Source organism: Rhopilema esculentum, chromosome 16 (genome assembly GCF_057945365.1).
Source record: "Rhopilema esculentum isolate cy_ngs chromosome 16, ASM5794536v1, whole genome shotgun sequence".
Lineage (NCBI taxonomy): Eukaryota > Metazoa > Cnidaria > Scyphozoa > Rhizostomeae > Rhizostomatidae > Rhopilema > Rhopilema esculentum.
In genome coordinates, this window is record NC_142830.1 from 10,113,914 (window position 1) to 10,137,612 (window position 23,699).

General features: G+C 37.8%; 2 protein-coding genes across 2 annotated transcripts in view; one reads left to right on the top strand and one right to left on the bottom strand.

The window, feature by feature from the left end:
- Positions 1–23,699, bottom strand: part of LOC135682338 (aladin) — a 310,265-nt gene that overhangs the window by 17,177 nt on the left and 269,389 nt on the right. The window lies entirely within an intron of this gene.
- LOC135682318 (uncharacterized) lies at positions 3,677–18,931 on the top strand. The gene is made up of 7 exons (XM_065197162.2): positions 3,677–4,538; positions 8,695–8,953; positions 9,413–9,696; positions 13,357–13,539; positions 14,273–14,442; positions 14,969–15,181; positions 16,508–18,931. The coding sequence occupies exons 1-7, from the start codon at positions 4,137–4,139 to the stop codon at positions 16,803–16,805; spliced, it is 1,809 nt and encodes a 602-aa protein (XP_065053234.2). The 5' UTR covers positions 3,677–4,136; the 3' UTR covers positions 16,806–18,931.

The window sequence follows — 23,699 nt, forward strand, 5'->3', positions numbered from 1 at the left end:
ATTCAATGATTTTATAAAAACGCACATTATAAAGACACTGATAAGCCAAGAAAAAAGAGCAACATAAAGACATTAAAGACATGCCATGACAGATAAAAAACAAGAAGTAGAAAGAAGAGTTTTTGGAAATTTCACTCTCATTTGAAAATTTCACAGTAAAAAACGAAAAAGAGCATACAGCGCAGAACTATTAATTAATGGCCTTAGAAACAATAAAACATTTTACTGAAAATTCATTGTTGAAATAAAAACAAAATTTAGAACACTTGAGCCTTAAATTTAAGAACATTGAGCTTCAGCAGTTTTTATTTGGTTCTTATACAAATCTTTACTGAAATGTGTGATCAAACCAAAACCTATTTGGAAATTCTTCACAAGCTACTGTGCAGTTCGTTGGCCTACATTGAAGGAGGCGATCTAAACCCACACCAATTCTGCAAGTTGTTCCGACCATACAATTTACTGCACAAACAGAACCTCTATGCCTACAGTGCTTTATTATCAACACTTGGTTTGATCTTTGCTAACCTTGGTTTGTCTGTTAGCTTTCTAAGCCAAGGATCGGAAGTTCCCTTCTTACCTTTTTGTCTTTCCTCAATGTAGCATAGGCTTCTCAAACTTTACACTTTCGCCTTTCTCCGGGGGCAAGTCGCGAAATCTGGTTGTCATCACAAATAATTGCTGGGTTCTATAAATATAGGGTTCGCTTATTCTTATAACGTAGATGTCACTGTATGCATTATAGCAGCATGTAAAAAGTTATATTGTTGTTGTTGCTGTCTTGCTTTCAGGCAAAGAGATAGGATAATTTTAATTATCCTATCTCTATGCTTTCAGGGCTGTAGGGTAGGCTCTTTTGCTCTGACGAAATATTAGCCATTGCTGTTTGTGGTTGTTCATTCTCGTTGCGTTGCACTCTTGGTGTAGTATGTTCAGCTACCGGGTGGGGGAGCTGGAGCCCCCCAATGATTGTCAAACTGTAGTATGTTTCCTTTATAACAATGTACAAAATGAGGAGGAATTCAATGGGCAGCCCCCCCCCAATATGAATTTCGTTCCGACAGCACAGGCTAGTATACCCTTCCTGCCTTTGCTTCAATTTCAGCCACAAAATCAACGGGGCAATGTTTCCAATTTATTTCCTTTTTGCTTTGACAGAAATAGATTGAGCAATCTTACCTGATTTCTCGTGATAAACAATTGAATACTTACAGGCCCGTAGTATGTTTCCTTAAATAAAATGGGCAGCCCCCCCCCCCCAAATATAAATTTTGTTCCGACAGCACTGACATGGTAGTAGCAGTGAGCAGTGATGACGACGGCAGGCCGTGATGAAAACAGACATGCCATTTCCGTTTACAGAAGACCGTCCCAAAATTGATTTCCATATCGTAGAAGAATTTCAAATCTAGATAATATAACCTCCCGTTGCATCCTCGTGACAATTTGGTCACAACAATTAGCAAATCATCACACCGATCCGCGAGATATATTTGCTTTTCGAAATGATTTTGCACGTCGACGAAAATGCTTTTGAGGAGGAAATGAGCAGGCTGTTCCTTTAGTCTGGCGGAATATCGATATGGTGTTGTCTTCTTTAAACCAATTTGCGAAAGCGAAGCAGAGCTGTGTTTTGTTTAAAGCATAACTAAGGAATGTAAGGGCACTAATCATCATCATCAGGTACCATCTTCTATCAGAAGGTTGGCTGGCTACCATGACCCTCCAACTATCCCAAAATCTGAGTTTTGGTTTGTTGTCATGGTCATAGATAAAACTAAAGGGCTAATAGTAGAGATGGGCCACCAGAACCACCTCTACAGTGTTTTTAAAGGGACATCATCCCTCTTTCCAGGAGTTTTTCCGCCCGAAGCCGTTGACCCCTGGAGCCGTAGCTCATCCGCCCTCCTTGCCGGTCTCCCGCCGAGTAAGCCGTTGGCCATCGCTCGTAGCCCTGAGCTAGGGAACCCTGCCAGGTGGTACCAGTCGGGTCAGGCTGGACCTGTAAGCTAGTGGAGGGAAGGCACGCTTTAATTCCCCATTCATGTCTGTCGGAGCACGCCACTGCCCTGAAAAGTGGAGCTACCCAAAAAGCCTTTTGAAAACTTACCTGTTTTCTTTCTTAGGCAAAAGCTGCGTTTGACTGCTCAACATAACTTTCGATTTTTTATTTGCTGATAATGTCTGCACCAAAAGTGTAATAGGGGCAATGAAGCACATGACCTTTGACAAGAAGGGCAGATGCGGCCAAGACGTACAGCAAGTGCCAGTGCTCCAGACCCCTAACTTGAAAGTAGAGGGGTCTGGGACACAGGCTATGTTCTATAGGCACGCAGCACTGATTGGCCAACTTTCCCGGTCATGTGCTTGGATTTTTCTGAGTGTCCTATTTCGACCCACAAATGGGTATATATTTTCCATTGTGCTCTTTCGGACCCTTATCCTGACGTTTTATACTCTTTATGCTCAAGCTCTGTACCGCCAAAAAATTGTTCTCATTTTTATAACTAACTGACTCGTACAGAAAAGCAATCAGAAAAATTAAGAAACTTCAGTTCTCGAATAAAAACAAAGAAATAATTCAATTTAAAAAAACCCAAAACAAAATAATTATATTTTCCTTATCTAAGTACAGCTTTAGAACGGAAGCGGTCTTGATTGGCAGAAATGCCACAAGCATTAGAAACCATAAAAAGAATCGAGTCTTGCTGTTCGCAGCCTCGAAAACCATTCCCCAAAAACGTTTTATTCTAATGGAAAAATCATGAGCATGAAAAGTGAATGTGGAGCCCCAATTTTCAAAAGTAATGACATCATAATTTAGAAACTCTTAAGAAATAAACGGTATTGAAATTTCCCAAAGCGTCAAGAAACTGGAGTAAGTACTTGATGTGGATTTTTTGTGGCCTAGAACCAATTTACAGTATGCAGTTGTAGTAAAAGCAATATTGAAATGAGAAAAGCATTTAGAACACCCGAACCACAGATTATCAAAAAATAAAAACATCAAACCCTGTCAAAACTATATACTTCTGTAAATTTAGTTTATGTCTCATAGTTGAGCCCCGGACTTTTTTGTTGGGTTTGGAGTTCGGGCAAATGTTTCAGGCCTCTGTTGGATGCTGTCAAAGAGGTTTTTCGCAAAAACAGTGATACATCTGACGTTGTATCTGCGTATATCGTCCGCCGTATATTCCCCTTGTTTCTCTATCTCTGTTTCTATTGGTTTCGGGCTTCGGCGATTCGGCCCTCCAGACCCCTCGCCCTTCGATTCCAATCTGGTGATCTACATCAATTTTGGCCAAGGTCCAATTTTAAACAACTCCCTTTTCGTGAAATGAGCAATGGCGGACCTCCTGACACTGCCTTCCCACTGAGAATCCAGTTTTATTGTCCGAAAGCAGAAGTACGTGTCCGAAATCCTGTTAGAATAAGCGTTTCCCTCTGTTCGGGTGAGATGGCCTTTATGTTGCTAATCCCCCGTATTAATTTCCCGTCGCCATTCATTCACCCGTAGCTGTTTACATTAAGACATCGCCCCCGGAAAAGTCAACAGTAAATAAGGCTGACAAGTTTGGAAAAGGAAACCCGTCGGTGCCAGCTGGTGAGAAATTGGCATGCGCAATGGCGAAACTATGCACATGTGAAAAGAGCGCGGAATTCGTATTCATTCCAATCCATTGTTGAGGGATTCTTCAATACAATAACCATGGTTTAATGGGGAGTTCGCGATTGTTAAATGGAGATGTCCGCGCTGTCAAATCAAGGCACGTGTGAAAATAGCGCGGAATTTATTTACATCGTTCGTATTGTATTTAGAGGGCTGTAGGGGTTTTAAAAACCATCTCACGGAATAATTGGGCGGTCGTGATGACTACAACTATGCACGTGTGAAAATAACGCCGAAATTTTATTCTTTTTTTCCGTATTGTTTTAGAGAATAAGAAGTGATTGCCAACCATAACAGGCACGGTGATAAACGTACGGCAAAGCCTTTGTCAAGGCTTAATAACAAGTTATACACGCTCACAGTGGTCGCTTTTTATTATTCTCCTAATTCAATAAATTACTCGGGTAAGATTAAACAGACATCTCGCCTGGTGATTCAGTCATAGCTTGCCTAGATCCTGGGCGAGATGGGAGAACGAAGTTTGAGTTCTAAACGCAAGAATTTTTCATCGGAGTATGAGCAAAGACCGAAACGAATCCGAAAGCAAGTTGAACGATATGGAATCATACCACAATGTATTGTACCACCGAGGAAAATTTCGGAAACTAGGATGTCACGGAAACAAACTTCATCTAAATTGAGACGGAGTTCTTGTAAACTGAGGAGTCATGCACAAACAGAAACAGAATGTGTAGAAAAAGAAGAAATTATTGAAGAGATATCTTTAGAACTTTGTGACTTAAGCGAAGAAGTGTTACTTCTGATCTTAGAGCGAATTCCGGCTTTCGGTTTGATAAATTTGAGCAAAACTTCGACACAGTTTCATCGTTTATGTGTTATGGATACAATTTGGAAACAGAGATGTAAGGTAAGTTGAACTACCGAGTTATTATTCCTAGTCTTCGTAATAATTTTCGTTACCCTTCTCAAGCCACCACCTATTAACGAATACTTCTCAGATGTATCCCCACGGAAAGCCCATGCTTGCAAAAAGATCCTAACTGTAATATTTCATATGTATTTTATCGAGATTCATTAGGAGTTTGATGGTCGGAATAGTCGTTGATTTTAGCAAAACCACGATTATGGGCAAGCGGGATCCGGGCCTAAGCAGGATCGCTATGCAGATGTCAACAAAAGAATTGTCGTCAAATAAAGGCATATGGTAGCAAGCAGGCATTTGTGTCTTTTCTGGAGAAATAGCGACTAACGGTGTTCTTTATTTTCATTCATTAACCCCTTAAAGTTTTAGTTAAATGTGATCGATGAAGCCTGTCTTTTAGTTGGGAAACGGGTCAGAAGTTTTAGTCCCAAGTTTGCTGCTTCCGTGACAAGGGAAATTGATACGCTAAGTCCTTTCATGGTAACCTAAACCTAAAATACAAGGCGTTCAGAAACTCCTATGGTTTGAACGAACTGATCATATACTAAACGGAGATTACTGAATTCAGTTGAGGCAAAGGTAAATTTACCCAACCTTTGAATAAGGACAGATCTTTGTCATAAAAACATTATCGGAAATTAATCGCAGTTTGCCAAAAGCCATTTTTGATGATTCACATGAACAGCAAAATTTATCACTTGATGTTTTGAAAATTCGTTTCACTTAAAACGTGTATGTCAATGACTTGGATCTGAAATTTTACAGTAAAAAATTATTATTATTAAAAATACATTTTTATTTCTGTAATGTTCATCTAAAGCCTCTCATATAAGTCATTACATTTGCTTATATTTTCTATATTCAATATGTATCTATGAGCATATGATATTACTCTGGTTGCGATGTGAAAACCATTGCAGTAAATGCAACTAATTTAGGGGATTTGCTTTGTCGAGACCGGTCGAGACAAATAATTTTTCAGTTCAACTTCAAGTTTGTTGACTTTTCAGCAGTTTTCAGCTCTCCAAAGACAGACCGATTCTTATACTGGAAATTTTAGGGTCTCATAGCTTTGCTTTTGAAGAAAAAGATTTGAAATAAGTGTTGAGTTTATAGAGAAGCAATCTTTGTATATCCTAATATATTTTTCGTTAAGAAAAGCCTCCGAGGAAGGCCACAAGCCTTTATTTCTCAGATAACAATACGCGAGGCGAACGGTAGTTCGGGGTTTTGTCGTGTATCACTTAAGTCCTTTCTTCTGGCCAAGGATAAGCGCTGTTGGAAAAGATCTTCTTATAATATAAAATATTTATATAACGCGGTTCCCTTTCATACTTAGTCTTTTTCTGACTTTAAGAATATCGCAACACGATGTTGAGTGTATGAGGCACCAGCGACTTATATTTACATCAGTGTCAAAGGAGATTTGATCACTAAATAGTTGAGCACCAGTGACCGCATTGGCAATTCAATGGGTCTGAATGTGTAAATTATGGAATTGTGCCCTCTGTAAGGTGGTTAGCAAACACGCATTTTTCAAGTTGCGAATACCTGATTAAATTTGAATTAAAATACAACTGGTTGCACATTTGAAATCAAGTGAATTGGCACATTATTTCGTATTCCAGTCCGGTGTTGGCCACATGTCTTACATGCCCCGGTTTTAGGCAGTGATGGGTCTATGTCTGCCATTTTGAGCTATAATGTCGCCAGTGACGCCATAGTTAACAATGCAAGTCGACGCATCACTGCTCGATTATGTTTCGCAGTTGTGACGTTTCAAGTCTTCATAAGTGACGTCATAATTAATCTTGTTCCGCATTGACCTTATGTGGCGTTTTCTAGTTTAGTATTTTACTTCATTGTGCTCGTTTTTATCCCTCCTCCTAACAGCTACTCTGAAAATAATTAATCAAAAGGCATGGAAAATAACACGAATCAAAGGTTGTGTTTCAAGATGGGCACTTAAAGAACAGAAAATCGTTATTGAGATAGCCATTTTAGATGTCTCTCTTTGTGTGTCGGAGCTACATTATTTTATTTTCAAGGATTTCTTAAGATCTGTTTTGAAGGAATTTTAAAGACAAAAGTTTAACAATACTGCAACAGAACAGTCAACAAAGTTAAAAATAAAATGCACACCAGTTACAACTTGAATATAATAATGCACATATATTGAATGTATTTTGAGGGTCACTTGAATGTGCAGTATCTATCTTGGCAGTTGCTTTGTATTTTGTGAAGCAAGTGAGAAAGCTTGGAGAAGTTTCTGGTTCTTCTTTCGATGTTGTGCGTATGGACTGCCTGTGCGCCTCACTGTCGGCAGCTGGAATCCCCCTGCACTATGTAAACTCCTTCTCCAGCAAAGGAAGAGTTACTGATAAGGCAATTTATATACAGAGCAAAAGAGAAAGAAAAGGATACCAAAATCGCCATTATTGGAAGATTATGGGTCGATGAAAGTGGGCGAACCATGCATGTTATCATCATTACAATGGTTTTGCGCGTAAAATCCCATCTTTAAGGACTAATTTCATTTTGGGGAAAATTACAGATTCCGAGGTTGTTGATGTTTTGTTTTTCTCTGTCAAGGGTCATGCAAAATTAAGCGTCGTTATGAGTAATCCTTTTCAATGCCTTTAGTTTATAATGCTTTTCTATTACTATAATGGACAATTTCATGGGTTTTATTACTATTGACTTTGAAGAAAGCAAAAGCCACGGTAAGCTGACAATAGAAGATTCTCCTTTCTCTCTAAGCTGTTTCCTTTTGTCAGGACAAATGTTGTCGTTTCAATATCTGTTTTGCTTCTTTCCTTTGGACACTGGCAAACTGCCCACAAAGTGTTAAGGAGCGGAGATAAGTTGAAAAGAGTCGGCAATATGTCTCACACACCAACCCTTTTATTTCTGTGTTCATGAAATGGTAGGAGGTGCTTGTTAAGTCGATTATGTTCAACAACTTGTTGACGAAGCGCGCATCACAAACGACTTCGCGTCATTGCAATTTCAAAGTCTCTATTCTCTCCCTGATTGGCTTTTTTCTTATATTATTGGCTCCGCTATACCTATGCGGTCTTGCCGGGAGAGAGAAAAACAGAGGCGGAAAGGACCCTGTTCTAAGTCCTGCTGCATTTATTCAAACCCTGTTTCTGTAACAAAATGTCACGCAACATCTTCAATAAACTGCTCTAAAACACATTGTTTTAATGATAGGTTTGGATTTGGAATGATTTTGACGACTTGGAACCAACGTATTTCCTGTTTCAATGACATAGAAAAATAAAAATTTCGATTAGACTAATTAGGTGTTTCTATCTCTTGATAAGATTTTTCTCATGTTGCGTTTTTGCGTCTCTTAGAATTAACTCTACACCATTTAGAGTTTACGTAACCTTTGCTTCCAATATCAAAAAATTTAAGGAGCTCAGTTCTAATCACGAGTTTAGTTTCTTATAAATCAAAATGATTGTATACATAGTGCGCAGAGTTTTCCATCCTACACGAGGACTCTCTTTAGGAAACGTTGCCCCACTTTTTTCAACCAGTGATAGCAAATGTTTACAAAGGCTATTGGTTTTATGAAGCTTGTAATCAGGAAATGTCCTACAAAAATGCTATTGTAACCAGTGGCGGTTTTAAGGGGGTCCAGGGTGCCATGATAGCCAAAAGGGGCCCCACACCTAAGAAAAAAGATGGAAATTGTAAAGAACAAGGGCCCCGCAGTCTCTAAAACCGCCAGTGATTGTAACTGTAATGAAACATAAAGATTATTAGACAATTAAAGATTATGTTTGATGTTAAGTGGAAGTCCCAGTAAAGAATGCAAGGCCTAGAGAACCTGTATCTACCACTTTGGTGAAGCAACAACGTAGTTGCTAAACAAGATAAAGGGACTCCTCTGTTGTCTGATGATCCTCTAGAATCAATTTTTCTCCATAGTAGGAAACTAGTGCTGAATTTGTTAAAACAGTCTTATAAACATTATTGGCATGGTTTTCTGTACTTCTAAGTGTTTGATATTTGTTATTACTTTTCACATGACTATTGTTACTATTACTCTTTACTTTCTATTTTTTTCGATAGTAATTTAACATATGATGACTTAAAAATTTTGACATTTTCGGCCTTTTCATTGCAGATTGATTTCGGTCTCCACACAAGATGGCCAGAATTCTCCTTTATTTATTTGTACGAAATGTTCTACAAAGCTGATGCCCTTCGTTACGATCAGAACTTTTTTAAGCCTGTCAGTCAGCTTAAAACCTCTGTCATTGTTTGGTATCTAATGACCCCAGAACCACCTTGTCATGTTGTCGGTCACTTGACGGCTAGCCAAGTAAAGTCAATTTGGGGAATAACCGAGGAGGAATTAGAGGAAATGTACTTTGACGAATCTGGTATGTTTATGGTTATCGATGTACTGCTTTTTCAGTTTACTTTGCAATGAACAGTCCTTGTCTTAATGCATTTCAGTGACTAGGCCTACTTCTCAGTAAGAACCTACTAATAAACATTATCTAAAAGCCTTTAACAATAGAAAGTACAGTCGCCAATAGAGGTCAGAATACCTCATTCTCTACCTTTCGCCTGGAATTCCTGGCAAATTTTGTTAGGGACGTTTTACAGGTGATGGGGGTAGTGGGAGGGGGTACGTAACCTTCCAAGTGATTTTGTTCTAATGTTGTTTGGCCTCTGTGATCTCTAACTTTTGCTTTTATTCTCTGGGCTATCAACATCGAAAGCAATGGTAGTTCTTCAATCTAGTCACAAATCGCACATTTGATGTTTAACTCATAGATTTTGCTAGTTAGGAAATCAAGCATATGTAACAAATATTCTTTTCTTTTCAAATTTAGATGATAGGCCGGATATGTTCCCACTTTGTCATTATGAATGGACGAAATTATACTCGGTATTTGTCAAAAAGCACGGAGGTCGTATCGCAATGCAAAACTATGTATTAAAAAGATGCCTAAGAAATAGACAAGCTCTAGAAGAGCATTATCGACTGTCACTGCATACTTCGCGACGGCAGAAATGGTACCAATACCTCGAAGACAGGGATGTCGGCAACCGAGATGCACTGCGAGCACTTACAGAGCATATGCCAAAAGTTACCTATGTCTACATGCTACACAAGGTAAGGAAAACAGAACCACCTTTAGTTGATTTCCTTCACAGTCTTACGTGGATAGCTTGTTTAAGAGCACGAGCCAGTTGAATATACATAGATTTTTAGAACCAGGCACTGAGGATCTCAGGGTAACAAAATTCGATAGTAGTGATTATTTGCCTGTGTTGATATTCATTCGTTATTTAGGACATGATCCACAGATGCACAGTATCTTCCATTTTTAGTAAGATTCGATCTTTTTAGGCCTGTGCGTCACAAGGCCTGGGTTCAATAATGAACCTGTCAACGAATCTGTCATTGGATAATAGTAATAGTTGAAGCAAATGTATAGTAATGATTTTGTTTATGGATCACAAAAGACGGAAAACACATTTTTGTGGGTAGACAAGACTCAGGTGGCGTTGTGTTGTTTCTGCGAGTCAACATTTCTCTGGATGAAGAGATTTCTTTTATTGCAGTTTGTAAATAGCAGTGAATCATAATCCGCGATTTATTGTCAAAAAACACACAAATAAGAATCAGGAAATTGCAGATATCGTTCGTTGTGGCGGCCTTTGAAACTTGGAAAACCGAACAGCCATTTAATATATGTTAAGAATAGGCCCGAGGGTGTCATCTATCAACTGAATCAATAGATAAGCCTGTTGCTTATAAATGGTTTCATTGTAAGCCAACTGCTGAAATGAAAATAATTTAAAACCAAAAAATGTCATATTGTTGTTTAGAAAGAAAATCATAATTTTGTTTCCACCAAATAGAAAGCAAATTTTTGAACTGATTATTCCCACAAGAGAAATCTGTTGTTAAGATTGAATATTGTAAAGGTATTGAGTTCATTGTTCTCTGTTCCTTATTAATTATTAACCGTTCCGAATTTTATGCCTGACCTTGATTTTATCGATGCTTAGCAAAGGAGGGTAAATCTTCGATGGAACCTGGCGCCAGGTTCTTCGACGTATTTGCGTTAAAACTGAGTCATAGGTATTGCGAGACTTCTTTTGTGAGTGAAAGATTTATATAATGTAAATAGTCGTAACCACAGCATAAATAACGAGTTTAAAAAGGAAAGAGAATTCACCGTTGCGCTAATTCACATCAATTAACTTGATGAGGGGCATAATCTTTTCAAGCTTCGTCGTGATCTTTGCAACGCAAAATATTCTTCTGGATTATCCTGTAGAAATAGCTTTTACTTGCATCGATTAAAGTAGATCCAGTGTGGGTGCCAACTAACGGCCTTAATGTTCTTCGACGGTCCCGTTTTCAAGATCTCTCCCAACCAGTTTACAATGCTAGGACTTAACGCGTTTTGTTTAAATGGTTCGCACATGTAAAAGTAACATTATCTGTGAGGCTTATTTAGAGAGCCCATGAAGGCACAAGAGGTTATAGAACATTTACTCTGATGAAGCCCTGTATGCCGGGGCGAAATATTAGTATACTCTTAAATTTAATTTATTTTGAAAATTTATTTCGTGACATTGGATTCTCGTCGTCGTATTGCTTTGTTCCTGTATACCTTTCGTTATAGAACATGTCTTGTACTTTTATTTTACTTTTCAAAAGCCTTAGGCCCACGAGAGCTTTCTTCAAGAAACTAAGCTTAGGATTAGTAGTCTAGTCTAGCTTTTATGTTTTTAAAGGTTTCTTAATTAGAAAGTGCTAAAAGAGCAATATTTTTGAAACACAAAAACGTAACATAAGACAGCATGAAATAGACCACCCGAACAGTCCAATCAGAGTTCTGCTTTCTATTATTTATCAACCTATCTTCAAAAGATGGATTTCTTGCAGTTTCTAAGGTTGAGGCTGATCAATACTCTTGTTCCTTTCTTTTTTTGTCATGTTAGAACTCGGTTTTTGAAAGACAGTTTTGATTTCGGGACGATTCATTTGCAGTCTAACCAAAGCTTTTTGGAATACTTTTTAATTATAATTAATTTTTTCAAATAATAGCAGGCCTTTTCCATATCGGTTTCCGTATTATGGCTTTTCCGCGAGTCTACCACTAACCGGATCTTGTTACAATTTTTCAAGACAGTTTTTCAAAATCATAACTTTTGTGATTGCCAGTCTCCCCTTTCTCTATTCGCAGTCCTCCCGACCGAGCATATTTCCAAATAGTCGATAGCGTTTTTCATTAGCAATTTCAGATAAATTTTCTAATAAAACGATCTTTTTGAATTTTATTCAGTCTTTCCTCCTTTTACTTTTTCTCCTGGTTTTTATGTTTTGCGTGAAATCGAGTTGTCAAATTTTCACGTAGTACTCGGTACTCTTCATTTCAACGAATGAGCCAATTGCTATATTATGGTTTTCGTAAGAGAAGGTTACGGGCAACCCTTGAGCCATTAAGCTATAAACTAGTTGTGAACTAATGACGAACAAGCTCCAGCGAACTGTCTGAATAAGTTCTCGTGACACGAGTTGTAATGACTTTCGCCCTTGCATGTTTTTACCAATATTTTCGTTCCTTAATTTTTTCTTCTCGATAAATCATATGTTTCTTTTCAAAACACGATAATTTTTTATATAACAAGTACAACTGTGACAAATATTTGAACAGATAATCTTCATGTGAGGTCACATCAGGAGAAAAACTGTTTGCATATATGCATGATTCAACAATGACTATCCTCATGGAGTCAACCAAACACCCTTCGTTATTTAAACTGTCTGACATGTTATCCAGAACGAATCGTAAGTCAGTTATGTGTAACATGAAGTACTCCTGGTTGTTTTTCGGGCTATTCCCAGTACCTAACCTCGTGTGTGTAGCTCTGATCGCCCTAAATCCCAGCATATCTTCGGATTTATTGCTCAAAGAATCGTTGTTAAATTTTCTCACAGCCATAAGAGTTTTAGGATAACAATTTATCTGAGCAAGCTCTCGATCTTTATCTGTCTAGACGTATTTGAGGAAAAAGCATGGAGGTTCATGTCTTATAATCTAAAGGATATTTTGTATTTTCGTGCACAGTACGGTGAATTTTCGTTTGAAAGATTTTCATTCACAGAATCGGGTCAATTTTCCTTCACTGTTTCAGCGCCTGTGCTAATAGTTAAGTTTCAGGGTCACGATTTCTTGTTGAGACTTGGTTGGTTATTAGCTTCGTATTTTTAATAATTTCTACAGTCGACTCTTCTTGACTTTGATACAAATTGCGATTGAGTTTTAAGTTGTGTTTTGTTGAAAATTAAATCAAATAAGAAGGTTCCTTTTCTCAAAATGTAGAATACAAGAATGAGATTGAATTAAAAACCTAATTTAATGAAAAACAAAATTAAATATGGTTGATGAGCGTAAGATATTAGTCAAAGCTGGTATGACCCGTTAAAAGAGCACCTTTGCAGGCAAAAAAGTCAGATATAGTTTACAATATATTGTCTAAATCTCTAACTAATTCTCTGTTATTTTAACTGGCAAAGATAAGCAGTGTTTTTATTCCGTGTCTTTGCACTGTCAACTTTGATGACCGTTATTTCCCTTCTTAAACATATAATCGTGTATTTTTCTACCAACCTTAAAATTTCTACTCTACAGCTAATCTAATTTTTCTACAAACCTATTTCGTTGTGCTAAGTTTGCGTTACGTGAGATTTAACTAACACAGTTGCAAGTGGATCTGTTAGTAAATTAAATTGACAATCTTCTTTTTTACGCAGATAACTGCTATGTATATTGACGGTCAGCTAAAGGGAGGATTCCAAACTGTTAAGGACTATGCAGAGTTTTGTGGAAGATTCAAGAGCTGGCTAGAAGAAGAAAGCCTAAAGCTATGGCCACCTAGACATGGAGACGTTTTAGCACAAGATTACAGAGATGCGTTAGACTATGTAAACAAAGAGGTAATGTAATTATGTTTTGAAGTCAAGATACAAGGGTTCATCTCTTATGTAGTTTGGTTTTCCCTTAGTTGGTTGTAGTCAAGACTGGCGTCTAGACTTCTCCAAACTTGCAATTGTGATCTTTAATTGTAACATTCTGTTAAAGGCAATCTGTCTCGTTGTGGATTGGCTTACGAGAACAATAGCTGGAACAATAGCCTAAACACAGTTCCAGGGCTCCGCCATATTTTTTACAATGCGATGGATTAAAAGGGGACTGGAAACAATAAAAAATCCCTTTGTTCTTATTATCAATCAACGTCGTGACAGATTGCCTTTAAGTGTTCATTTTGGAATCTCTTTCTCCTAAAGTGATGTACACTTTAACTGTCAAACAGTATCATGACCTCTAAAAAAATTAGTTGAGAGGTTTATATCAGTCCAGCAACAGCTATATCATGCTTTACTACATGTTAAAAGCAAAATGTTTTTAGAAGGAAATCAAGCATCAGCACAATTTGTAAAGATACAAAGGAGTGTTGTGGAGGTGTTTTAGAGGAGTTAAACATTTTCTAAATATTAATTTCCTAAGCCAATTACAATATAGCCTACCATTTTCCTCAAGAATTGAATTTTTGCAAGCCTTTCGTAGTTTGGATAAATTTGAGAATTTTTGCGACTGATTGTAAACACTGTTAACGTGATGTCCAAAACTGTTTTTGACCGCCATATAATTGTTATTTTTCTTTGATAGCTTTCACTTGTTGCCGGGGAGCAGGAATTAGCCGTAAAAGATTTCTTGGACAAAGCATGTAGTTTTGTAAAACGTCTTCACGAAGTTTGGTTGTGGCAAAACCAACATGGGACACAGTACAGAAAGGAACATCGATCTTCGATTCTTGTTCGAAGACACGACTGCTTCAGGTATTTATGAAATTAATATACATAAACTTGAGTCGGGAGTCGTAACTGGGGCAGCGTTGAACTGTGGGGTTCTTTCGACGTGGTCCCTAACTGAAAACGTAATTATGCTAGCCCTTTTATTCCTTAGTCATGTAGAGAAGAGCAACAGTCATCTGTTTTCAACAAAAAGTATATTGGCCTCCTATTTCTACAAAAAATTTAGTTTAGATAGCTAGAAACCTTCAGTATCCTTGAGTTTGTTTTTCCAAAGTGTTCATTTAAAGAAACGTTTAACAATTCCTGGTCATTGATTGGGTGGAATTAGACCCGGATGAAAAATTAAGGAAAGGCAGGGAAGCAGGCAAATTCTGAATATATATGTATCAATATATATATATATATATCTATTCGTGTTTATTTCTTTTTACCTTGCTCCTCGGCAGTTGCATTGCATATTTAGATATGTGTAGTATATATAAAGATAATGATTTGTAGCAAAATTAGGGAAATTTCATAGCACCTAATACATTGTTGCTTTTTTTCGTAGAAAATACCTTGAAAAGGGCCACGTCGACGACTGGGTCAAGCTTCGATTGTATTTTGAAAGGCGAGAAATTCTCAGTCATTGGCTCAAAGACAATATGTGGCTCGTCTCCCTGCTTGGAGATTCGGCCATCCACAGTCTGCGGCCTCCTTTGTGTTCTGCAGAAGTCCCCGTACCACTTCTAAATGGAGACCCTGTGGCATGCCTTGTGCAAAGGTAAATTATTGGCTCGTTGTTAAAGGCCGTTTGACTGAATATGTCGTTTTTGACAAAACACAGCTACCTTTTCGTATCAGCATTGGATTAAACTCTTGTGCTAACGGCTAACAAGCCCTCATCAAACCTGCAAAAGTCCAACGATTTTGTCCGTTATTGATTTTATGATAGATTTGAGCTCATATTGAAGTCTAAAGACATAAAGTGCAGGTGATGGCTAAAGATTAGAATTTATAAAACACTTAATCGCGAAAAATTTTCTAAACACTGTCATAGCAAAGTTTCTTATGTATAAACAAAGTGAAGTATGGGGAATGTTACAAGCGGTAGATGCAGTAAATCAGCGCGTTTAACATAGACGCAGGAGCTTTCGTGCAAAGGAATCCCCCTTCTAAGAATTTTATCTCTAAAGCTGTTTGTTAATATCGTTTGTTTCTTCTTCTTGAGCCCCAAAATCCTAGGCTAAGAATCGCGTGTTGTTAATACTTCTTGATTTCGAGTAGGGATTGTGTATAGAGATAAATCAGGTTTATCAATAAGTTTTAAATGTACTTAACCTCTACACAGTATTAAGAATATATGCGAATAGGTCGGAGGCGTAATTGCTATTGACCCGTGTAAAGAAGATTCTAGAATATTCATCTCGTTACTAAGTATTTCTACTGGACAAAGTCAAGAGACGCTTCTGATTGGCTTTGCCTGTGAATTCTTTGTTCTGTACGCAGCGTCCTTTCATGTTGATTGGGTAAATCGACAATAGTATTAAATCAGCCGGTAGCATTAAGGCGATCAACCTGCTGCCCGCGTATTAATGGTTGGTGCATTTTGTTCGTCCGAATAGGGGAATATAAGCTTTTTATGTAACATTAAGGTTAAATTCTTTGCCTTTCGGTGACCAGTGATCCATGATTGATGAACTCATATGAATGCTGTTTATTTGGTCCTTCTTCACCGGGGGTTGTTTCCTCATGGCCTTGAGCAACACTTGGTATATTTGCTAAATAGTTCTTTTTTTATTGATTGGCAAACTTACAGCTTGAAAAGATTCAGGGTAGTGACACTATAAATTCATAGTAGGCCGTTACTTGCTACAGTCTTTCCAATTTATGGTTTTGTTAAACTAAGAAAATGCCTCGAAGATAATGCAGCAAGTAAGAAAAAACGGCATGTTGCCTCCTAAATCACATTTTGCTCCATTTATGCTATTCCGACTATACTGAGTTAGTCCTCAGTTTGATAGCAAGAAATTTCTCATCGTTTCTGTCCCTCACCCCCCACTGATTCAGTTTAACATCCTTTTTATCTCAATGTGTATTTTTGTTTTAGGTTTCTAGAAACTGGACTTCCATCAGACTTCAATAAGATTAGAATGAAACTTGTGGACATTTCAAATTTACAAATACGAATTCTAGCTGATAAAGTTCGAAATATGCAAGAGGGAATTTGTGCGGACTCCTTACGGGCGGATAGACATTTCTACTTTGATCGTCCTAGGCCGCGGAAAATGATAATGCCGCGCGCACCACCTATGATGTATCGAAACTCAACGCCATACTATCATTGCAGAGGACACATGCCAAAGTTTCCCATGGACCCTCGAATGATGCTCGGGCATCCGAGTTAAACGCAACCTTTCGGCATTGTATGAAGTATAACTGTGGAAGGAAACAAAATTCAACGTATTCGAAGAAACAGCTGATTCGCGCGGTGAATAACACACGCGTATGATCACCCCAGTCGGTGTGCATGTCTGCAGCTAATTCTTCGTTTGAAGATATTCTGATTAGGGTATAACAGTTAAAAATTATCGAGTTTTCAAATAACTGGAAATGCATTTGTTAAAGTCTTCGGTTTAATTTATTACAAATTTTATCCGATATTGCTATTTTGGTGTAGATAAAGACACGTCAGGCATCCTTCATCCTTCCTCTTTTTTGCTTTATTGAAGAGGTGTGAATACGCTTTTCTTGAACACTGTTCATCTTTCTGATAGCAGCTGAACTTGTCATTTTCGTACCGTCATGTTGATACATCCAGAGTTTTTATTATTAATGTAAATAAAAAAATCTTGATTATTATATAATTATAATCGTTGTTATTCAAAATCATCAAATGAAGTATAGATACAATAATAGATATTCTGATTCTTGTCTGGGTTAATTAAAAACGTTAGTGCATCTTTAAGTCGTGTCTTTCGTAACATGCACGTCATTCTTATGGAGTAGAGATTATGTGAATTTTAGAAAAATTTAGAAACTAACTTTGCTGTATTGTTCATTCAATAAAATGATTTCTTTTAAATTGAATCTATGAAGTCAAGATTAGAATATTAAACAGATTATTGCCCATCCCACCCCCATCCTACAGCCCCACCCCCATCCTACAGCCCCGCCTATTCTCAAATCACTCTCAGGCATTGGTTTATATATAGTAGTACTTAAAAACTATGTCCTTTATACATTATACATTGCTCAAAGTTTCATAAATTACATCACAGCTGAGTGCTGAATTTAATTTATTCTATGCCGTTTTGCACGTGGCCCCAACTTCCTTGCCAATATTGTCTATCAAATAAGCACGATGTCAAAAACAATCACGAAGAAACCTCAAATTGGACTCAGACACCCCTATGAAGGTTATTATATGCCAACCAGGCAAAGACCCAAAGCGCACCTTTCTTCTATTTTGTCTTTTTTCATTTCCCATTTTATATTAAATGGCTCTTGATAAAGGCCGTCCAACATGATAAGGGTAGCTTATGAATCCGTAATTACTGTTCAAAATCCGTGATATATCTTGCTACCAGAAGATTTTCTTACATGAAAATGGGGGACGATCCCATCGTGGTATTTATATTGTTTTCCTAAGACGTTTGCAAGTATATATCCACGTGATTGCCTCTCCAATCTACATCCTATCTATGACGTCACCAAAGATATGCTATATGCTAGTGAATACTGCATTGCAGTAAATACAACGATACTCGCATAATTCTTTAGAATTAAATCAATACAGCCACTGCATTTTCTTTATTCCCTTAGCTGTTAGGAATAAGCCATAATTTCTTCTGTAGCAGAAAAATAAAGAGTTTATAAATAAATATATAAAAAATAAATTGTTTAGTTAAATGTTCGATGGAAACGCTCAAATGTAATGTATGATCAGTGTATGTATATTGACTGTTTGGATTTCAACAAACAAGTTTTAAATGAAATCTGAAAACCTTATTTGTGGTGTTTTCCTCCTTTATTTCAGAGTTAGAGTAGTTTTTTTTTCAGTCTATGTCCAGTTGGATGGCCAGCAAAAGTAAGATGGGGATAAATAATGAGGCTAGTGAGACGCCTTTCGGAAATTGCAGCGACATGTGCCCTGAAAGTCCAGCAAAATGGAGGTCAAACTGTCGAAGACCGTGAAATGGACTAATGAAGATAAAGTATCTTTCAGTAATCTGGGTTTTTTTTAAGGTAGGTTTTCACAACGTCAGGAAGTTGTCCCTGGGAAGGCTAAACACCTTTCTGGACTCTGATGCTAGATCTATCTTTAAACTGCAACTGCGCAGAATTTTTAGGAACTTGAGAAAATGTAGAATGGGTGAAACTGGAACTTTTTGTGATGCATTTTCGTCTGCAGTCGATGAATATGCTTCTAGAATAGTTAGCAAATATTATGAGTATTTAAAGGTAAATAAGGTCAAGCAACCCAGTTAACTGCAACACAACCATCTCTAATAGCTTCTACAAGTTTGCGAGCAATGGCAGTATATAGTGACGTTTTCATATCCCCGTTTCCCCTTCAAACGTGTTGGCTTCACCCAACAGAACATGGTTTAATCGAAGCTTTTTCGCAATTGTTTCAAGATTAATCTGTAATTATAAAGATTGATTCAATAGGGGGGAGGGGGAGGGGGAGGGAAGTAATGAACATGCAATGACAGAATCTTTGACTAAACTGAGGTCTTACTGCTCACTGAATCTGTTCATATTCATTTGGCTGGATTGCCAACGTCATGGGGATAAGCTGCGTCAAAAAAGGAAAATACCATCCAATAAATGCCAAAGGAGTCGAATTTGCAATATTCTCGCTTTGCCAGTTCTTGAAGGACTCCCAAGGGTAATAAGATTAAACCATGTTCACTTTTCCAATTCAGCGATTTGTGTTCGGTGGGATATCATCTGGGGTGTAATTGCATAAATTCCATGATACTGCTCCTTTTGACCATTTCTCATCGCTGGCAACCACAGAGTAAAACTTTGATGATGGATATTTACTGCTTCCTGGCAGTTAATCTATCAATCGGCCTTACAAGTTCCTCTACAAACTAGAGCCGATACCACCTTGTTTCTAGGCGTAAGGCCCTAGTCATAGGCCATTCGCCCTCAGAGTGTGTTCGAGTAGCTGCCATTACGATGTTGACGTGGACCCTAACGATGCAGTCGACGATATAAGAAGTGATTGTTATATGTAGGATGTGAACATAAAGTGAGGCAAGTATGTATGCAAACTTCCCTATTGTTTTAACATTACTTTTCACCAATCTAGATAATCTTTCTCCTTCGATTCGGTAAGCTACCAGTGCCGCTTGCTTTGCTCTTCGTCTGTCAGAAACGCCACTTATCGTTTGCACTATGGCAGGGCCCGCGCCACTGGGGAGGCCGGGGTGGCCATGCCCCCCCCCACTTTTGTGCGAAGCAAGCAGTTTAAAGCTGCAATAAAAGGGGTAAGAAGCCTTGGCCCCCTTGGCTATCCTTCAAATTCCACTGCTTAAACAAGATTTATTTTGTTAAAAACGTCATTCCAGCGACGTTTCTCCTTCGCAGAAGATAAGCAGAAACCTCTCCTGATTTAACCCCCCTTTTACCCCCAAAAAACAGCGGATAAAATCCCCGTCTACCATCAAAATTCAATATCACCAGTTGATAAAGAACTCGAAAGTGGTAATCAAAATTTCCCCGCTCCAAAGTGGTACTCCCCGCCATTTCCGTCTGGTCTATACAGTGGGAAGCATGAAGCAATTGGCAAAAACGATAATTAAGATATATATTCAGAATTCTGCTTTATGCTGAAGATGTCTCTATCAGCAAAGCACCCGTGACACCAGAATGTGCGGCAGAGATTTAAATATAGGCCCATGTCTACCTGGAAAAATGGAGACTGATTCGAGTACAAATTACAAGCAAAGTGCTGCCTTTTTCGATTCTGGATAGAATATGCACAGAAATGGACCGAAGGTTTCAACATTTCGACGGGAATTTGTTAAAATTTGAACATCTACCAAAAAGAGGAACCTTGATGAAAAAACCAGGTTTCATTAACAGGGGCGGATCCAGAGGAAATTTGAAGGAGGGGCAGTTGGTATTGGGGGCCCTGAAAAATTGTCAAGAAATGGTGACGAGAGTACGCTGTGTACAACAATTACAGATCCATTTTCAGAATAGACAACATAACTTTTGGGGTAATCCTTGAAGCAAATTAACCAATCGGTCCAAAACCTTTTTCATCTGATTCTCAATCTTCAAAAGGGGTGAACAATTTCCAAAAAGGGCGCCAGACTTGCTTCAACTCGTTGAGGGAGGGGCAACTGCCTCTAATTGCCCCCCCCCTTAAATCCGCCACTGGTTTCATATAGAAGAGCATTCTAAATGTTACTAGAGGTATGTCAAATATGATGAGCCCAAGTCTCAATGAGGTTTTAGAAAAGTTTGCAGCCATGAGAAAAAGAAGATTATTAGTTGAAAAAACTGACTTTTTGGCATTATTGTGTCATGTAGCCTGGTTTCCTTGCTATCATGTTTCGTTGATATTGTTAATTAATTTCTTAAGTTGTAACCTTTTGAATTTTACTGAAAAACGCTTTCACTTCAGCGAGAAAACAACTACATCTACATAAAGCAAATTTGGTTGCACAGTGGGCCACGAGACCTATGCCTAGCAAATGGAAACTGATAAATAGATATGTATTCTATGTATTGTATGTCGTCGGAAATATTTCAACGTCCGTCCAGAATTATGCTTATCGAGATCTGAGTGAGCCATTAATTCACGAGCCAATGGCTTTAGAAATAACTTTTCTACTTCAATTTTGCCAAAAAGAACAATCTTTCATTCCTATCAGCTCATCACAAGCTATATGCTAAACTTCACTTCTTCAGATAAGGAAGAACTTATAAAATTCTTCAAGTACTCAGGCTCTTCCCCCAGAGAGGGGATCACCTTTTTCATAAGTTTGCTTGACAATGCTTTTCAGCAATGCTAATTGAACGCTTTTCTAAACATTTCTCGAATCTCTTCTCAGTGGGTCAAGTTGCATCGCCTCAAGCATGTATATCACCTGCGTTATTCTCAGGTAAAGGAGATCACGCTTGGTGACCTCATCCAGATCATACTTGTTTTTGATGGAGAAATGTGGACAAATCACAGATACAATAACATAAACTTGCACTCAGTCTATCTCGTCTCATGAATCTTTAATCAGGGTTTTAGGAAACATTCACGCGAGGTTTCCAGTGTTCAAAAATTATGGGCCTTCGCATTAGTTCAAAAAAGTGCATGGCCTGAAAGATAAAAGGCGTTTTCATCTCGAGTATATTCCCACGAATGCGATTACTTATCGCAATAAGGAGGTCGTTGAAGAAGGATTAAAAGTTTTAGCCTTCCCTGACGCTGTCAATCAGTACTAAGTATCATGGTATCTCTCTTGCTCTATGACGCTGGAACTGTAGATGTTATATTTTGAAGATTTTTCTCTACGAGGAGGATATCGTTACTCCATAGCCCGAAATGCTTCTCGCTGTTTTAAAGTTTGGGAATGACTGCAGGTGTGCTTTTCCCAGTTTGGCATTAATTTTTGCAGCATTAGAATGACGGGTTTGCGTTGAATATTTAGCAAACGATCATCAAAGTATCCGTAAAAACAAATTATTTTTACAAAGTTCTGAAAAGATAAATTTTTCCAAAGTACCGACGATATTGTTAATAGATAGAACGCATCAAAGCACATTGGCAGCCAGAATTTCTTAGAATGAACTTGAATCGAACAGAGTGACTAGGCGATGACTTCATAAAAATTAATGCTAAGAGAATACACACACAAAAATCTTTTGACAATGAACGCTCAGTCAATTAATGATTTTTCGTTTGTAACTTTTGCTTATTGTTTGTTTTGCTGGAAATATGAACGACTTTCGTCGAAAGATTCATTTCAAAACAATTCTAAAAGCGTAGCAAACGGCGCAAATTTCCAATCATTGATAGCAAATATGTCAGCCATCCTCCTTAAAAAGCATTTTGCAAAGATAGCATACGGGAACAGAGAAAGCGAATGAGAGAAGCTCTTTTGTTAGCTTTTTCTTTATAACGATTCTTGCGCCAAGCTTTTGACACATTGCGAAAGTCATAAGCGGCCCCGTGTAAACGCAACGACTACACTCACGTGACAAAAGTATTAGGACGATGAATAACAAAATGGCGGCTCCAAAACTAGCGTTCTAACATTGATTAAACAAATCTTGCTGTTTTGGCGGGATTCTAGAAATGGCGTCAGCAAAAACGCAATTCCTAACAAATTCAGTTTATTTCCTACCTTTCTATGATAGAAAAGTAACAAAATGTCAGGGAGTAATTGAAAATATCAATGTTTTAATTTCAATACCGAAAACACAAAAACGACCAGAAAGAAAACGAGAAGCAATAAAATATTTGGGACTAGAGAGTCACTTGTTTGCTGAAACTACAAGAAAGTTTGGTTGCAGCAAGTCTACAACACATGTTATTTACAAGAACAATAAGTTAACAATGCCGACTAAAATTAAAAGAATGGTAGGCCAGGGAAGGCCAACTATTGGTTGGGCCTAATGGCATCTGCAAACTGGTGTTGTATGCGGAGTCAATCAATGCTGAATATTTTGTCCAATTATTTGTGGAAAGTCCCCAGGAGAGTACAGAAACAACTAATGATTCTCTGCAAAGACTATTTATTTTCAAGCAAGACATTAAACCTTGTTAGGTTGCAATTGTGACATAAATTTCCAAAAACAATAACATAATGGTCTTTCAATAATCCCCTCAAAGTCAAAGCCTTGATGTAGTTGAAAACAATCGGTTTTCATTCAAAAATACTAGAAATGGAATCTTCTAAGACCAAAAATAAGCTTTTTTAAAATTTTGTTTATATTTCCTCCTGTATCCGAAGATTTTTCGTTGGAAAATTATTTCAGTGAGAATCAATGCAAATGGTGGCTGCCTAGATTGGAGGTCATCTGACAAAATATAAAATAAAGCAAATGTTACTTGTCTATAATGTTTACTTTTTTGCAATTTATAAAATGTATGTTTATTTTAACAATCGGGTAAAATTGCCATCAAAAATCTCAACCAGCAATCTCGTTATGTTCCATCGATTTTCTATGCTGTTCTTTGAGCAAAGGATTAACCACATTTGCTTCGAGGCGATCGTCCTAATACTTTTGTCACGAAAGTGTAATGTGGTCGACTTCAGCAGCAGGCCAAATTTTCGGCCGGC

Bases quoted from the DNA above. Each gene is read 5' to 3' on its own strand.
- LOC135682318 (XM_065197162.2), top strand. From the start codon at position 4,137: ATGGGAGAACGAAGTTTGAGTTCTAAACGCAAGAATTTTTCATCGGAG. The intron at 4,539-8,694 runs GTAAGTTGAACT...TTTTCATTGCAG, and splicing joins TTTGGAAACAGAGATGTAAG to ATTGATTTCGGTCTCCACAC. The intron at 14,443-14,968 runs GTATTTATGAAA...TTTTTTTCGTAG, and splicing joins CGAAGACACGACTGCTTCAG to AAAATACCTTGAAAAGGGCC.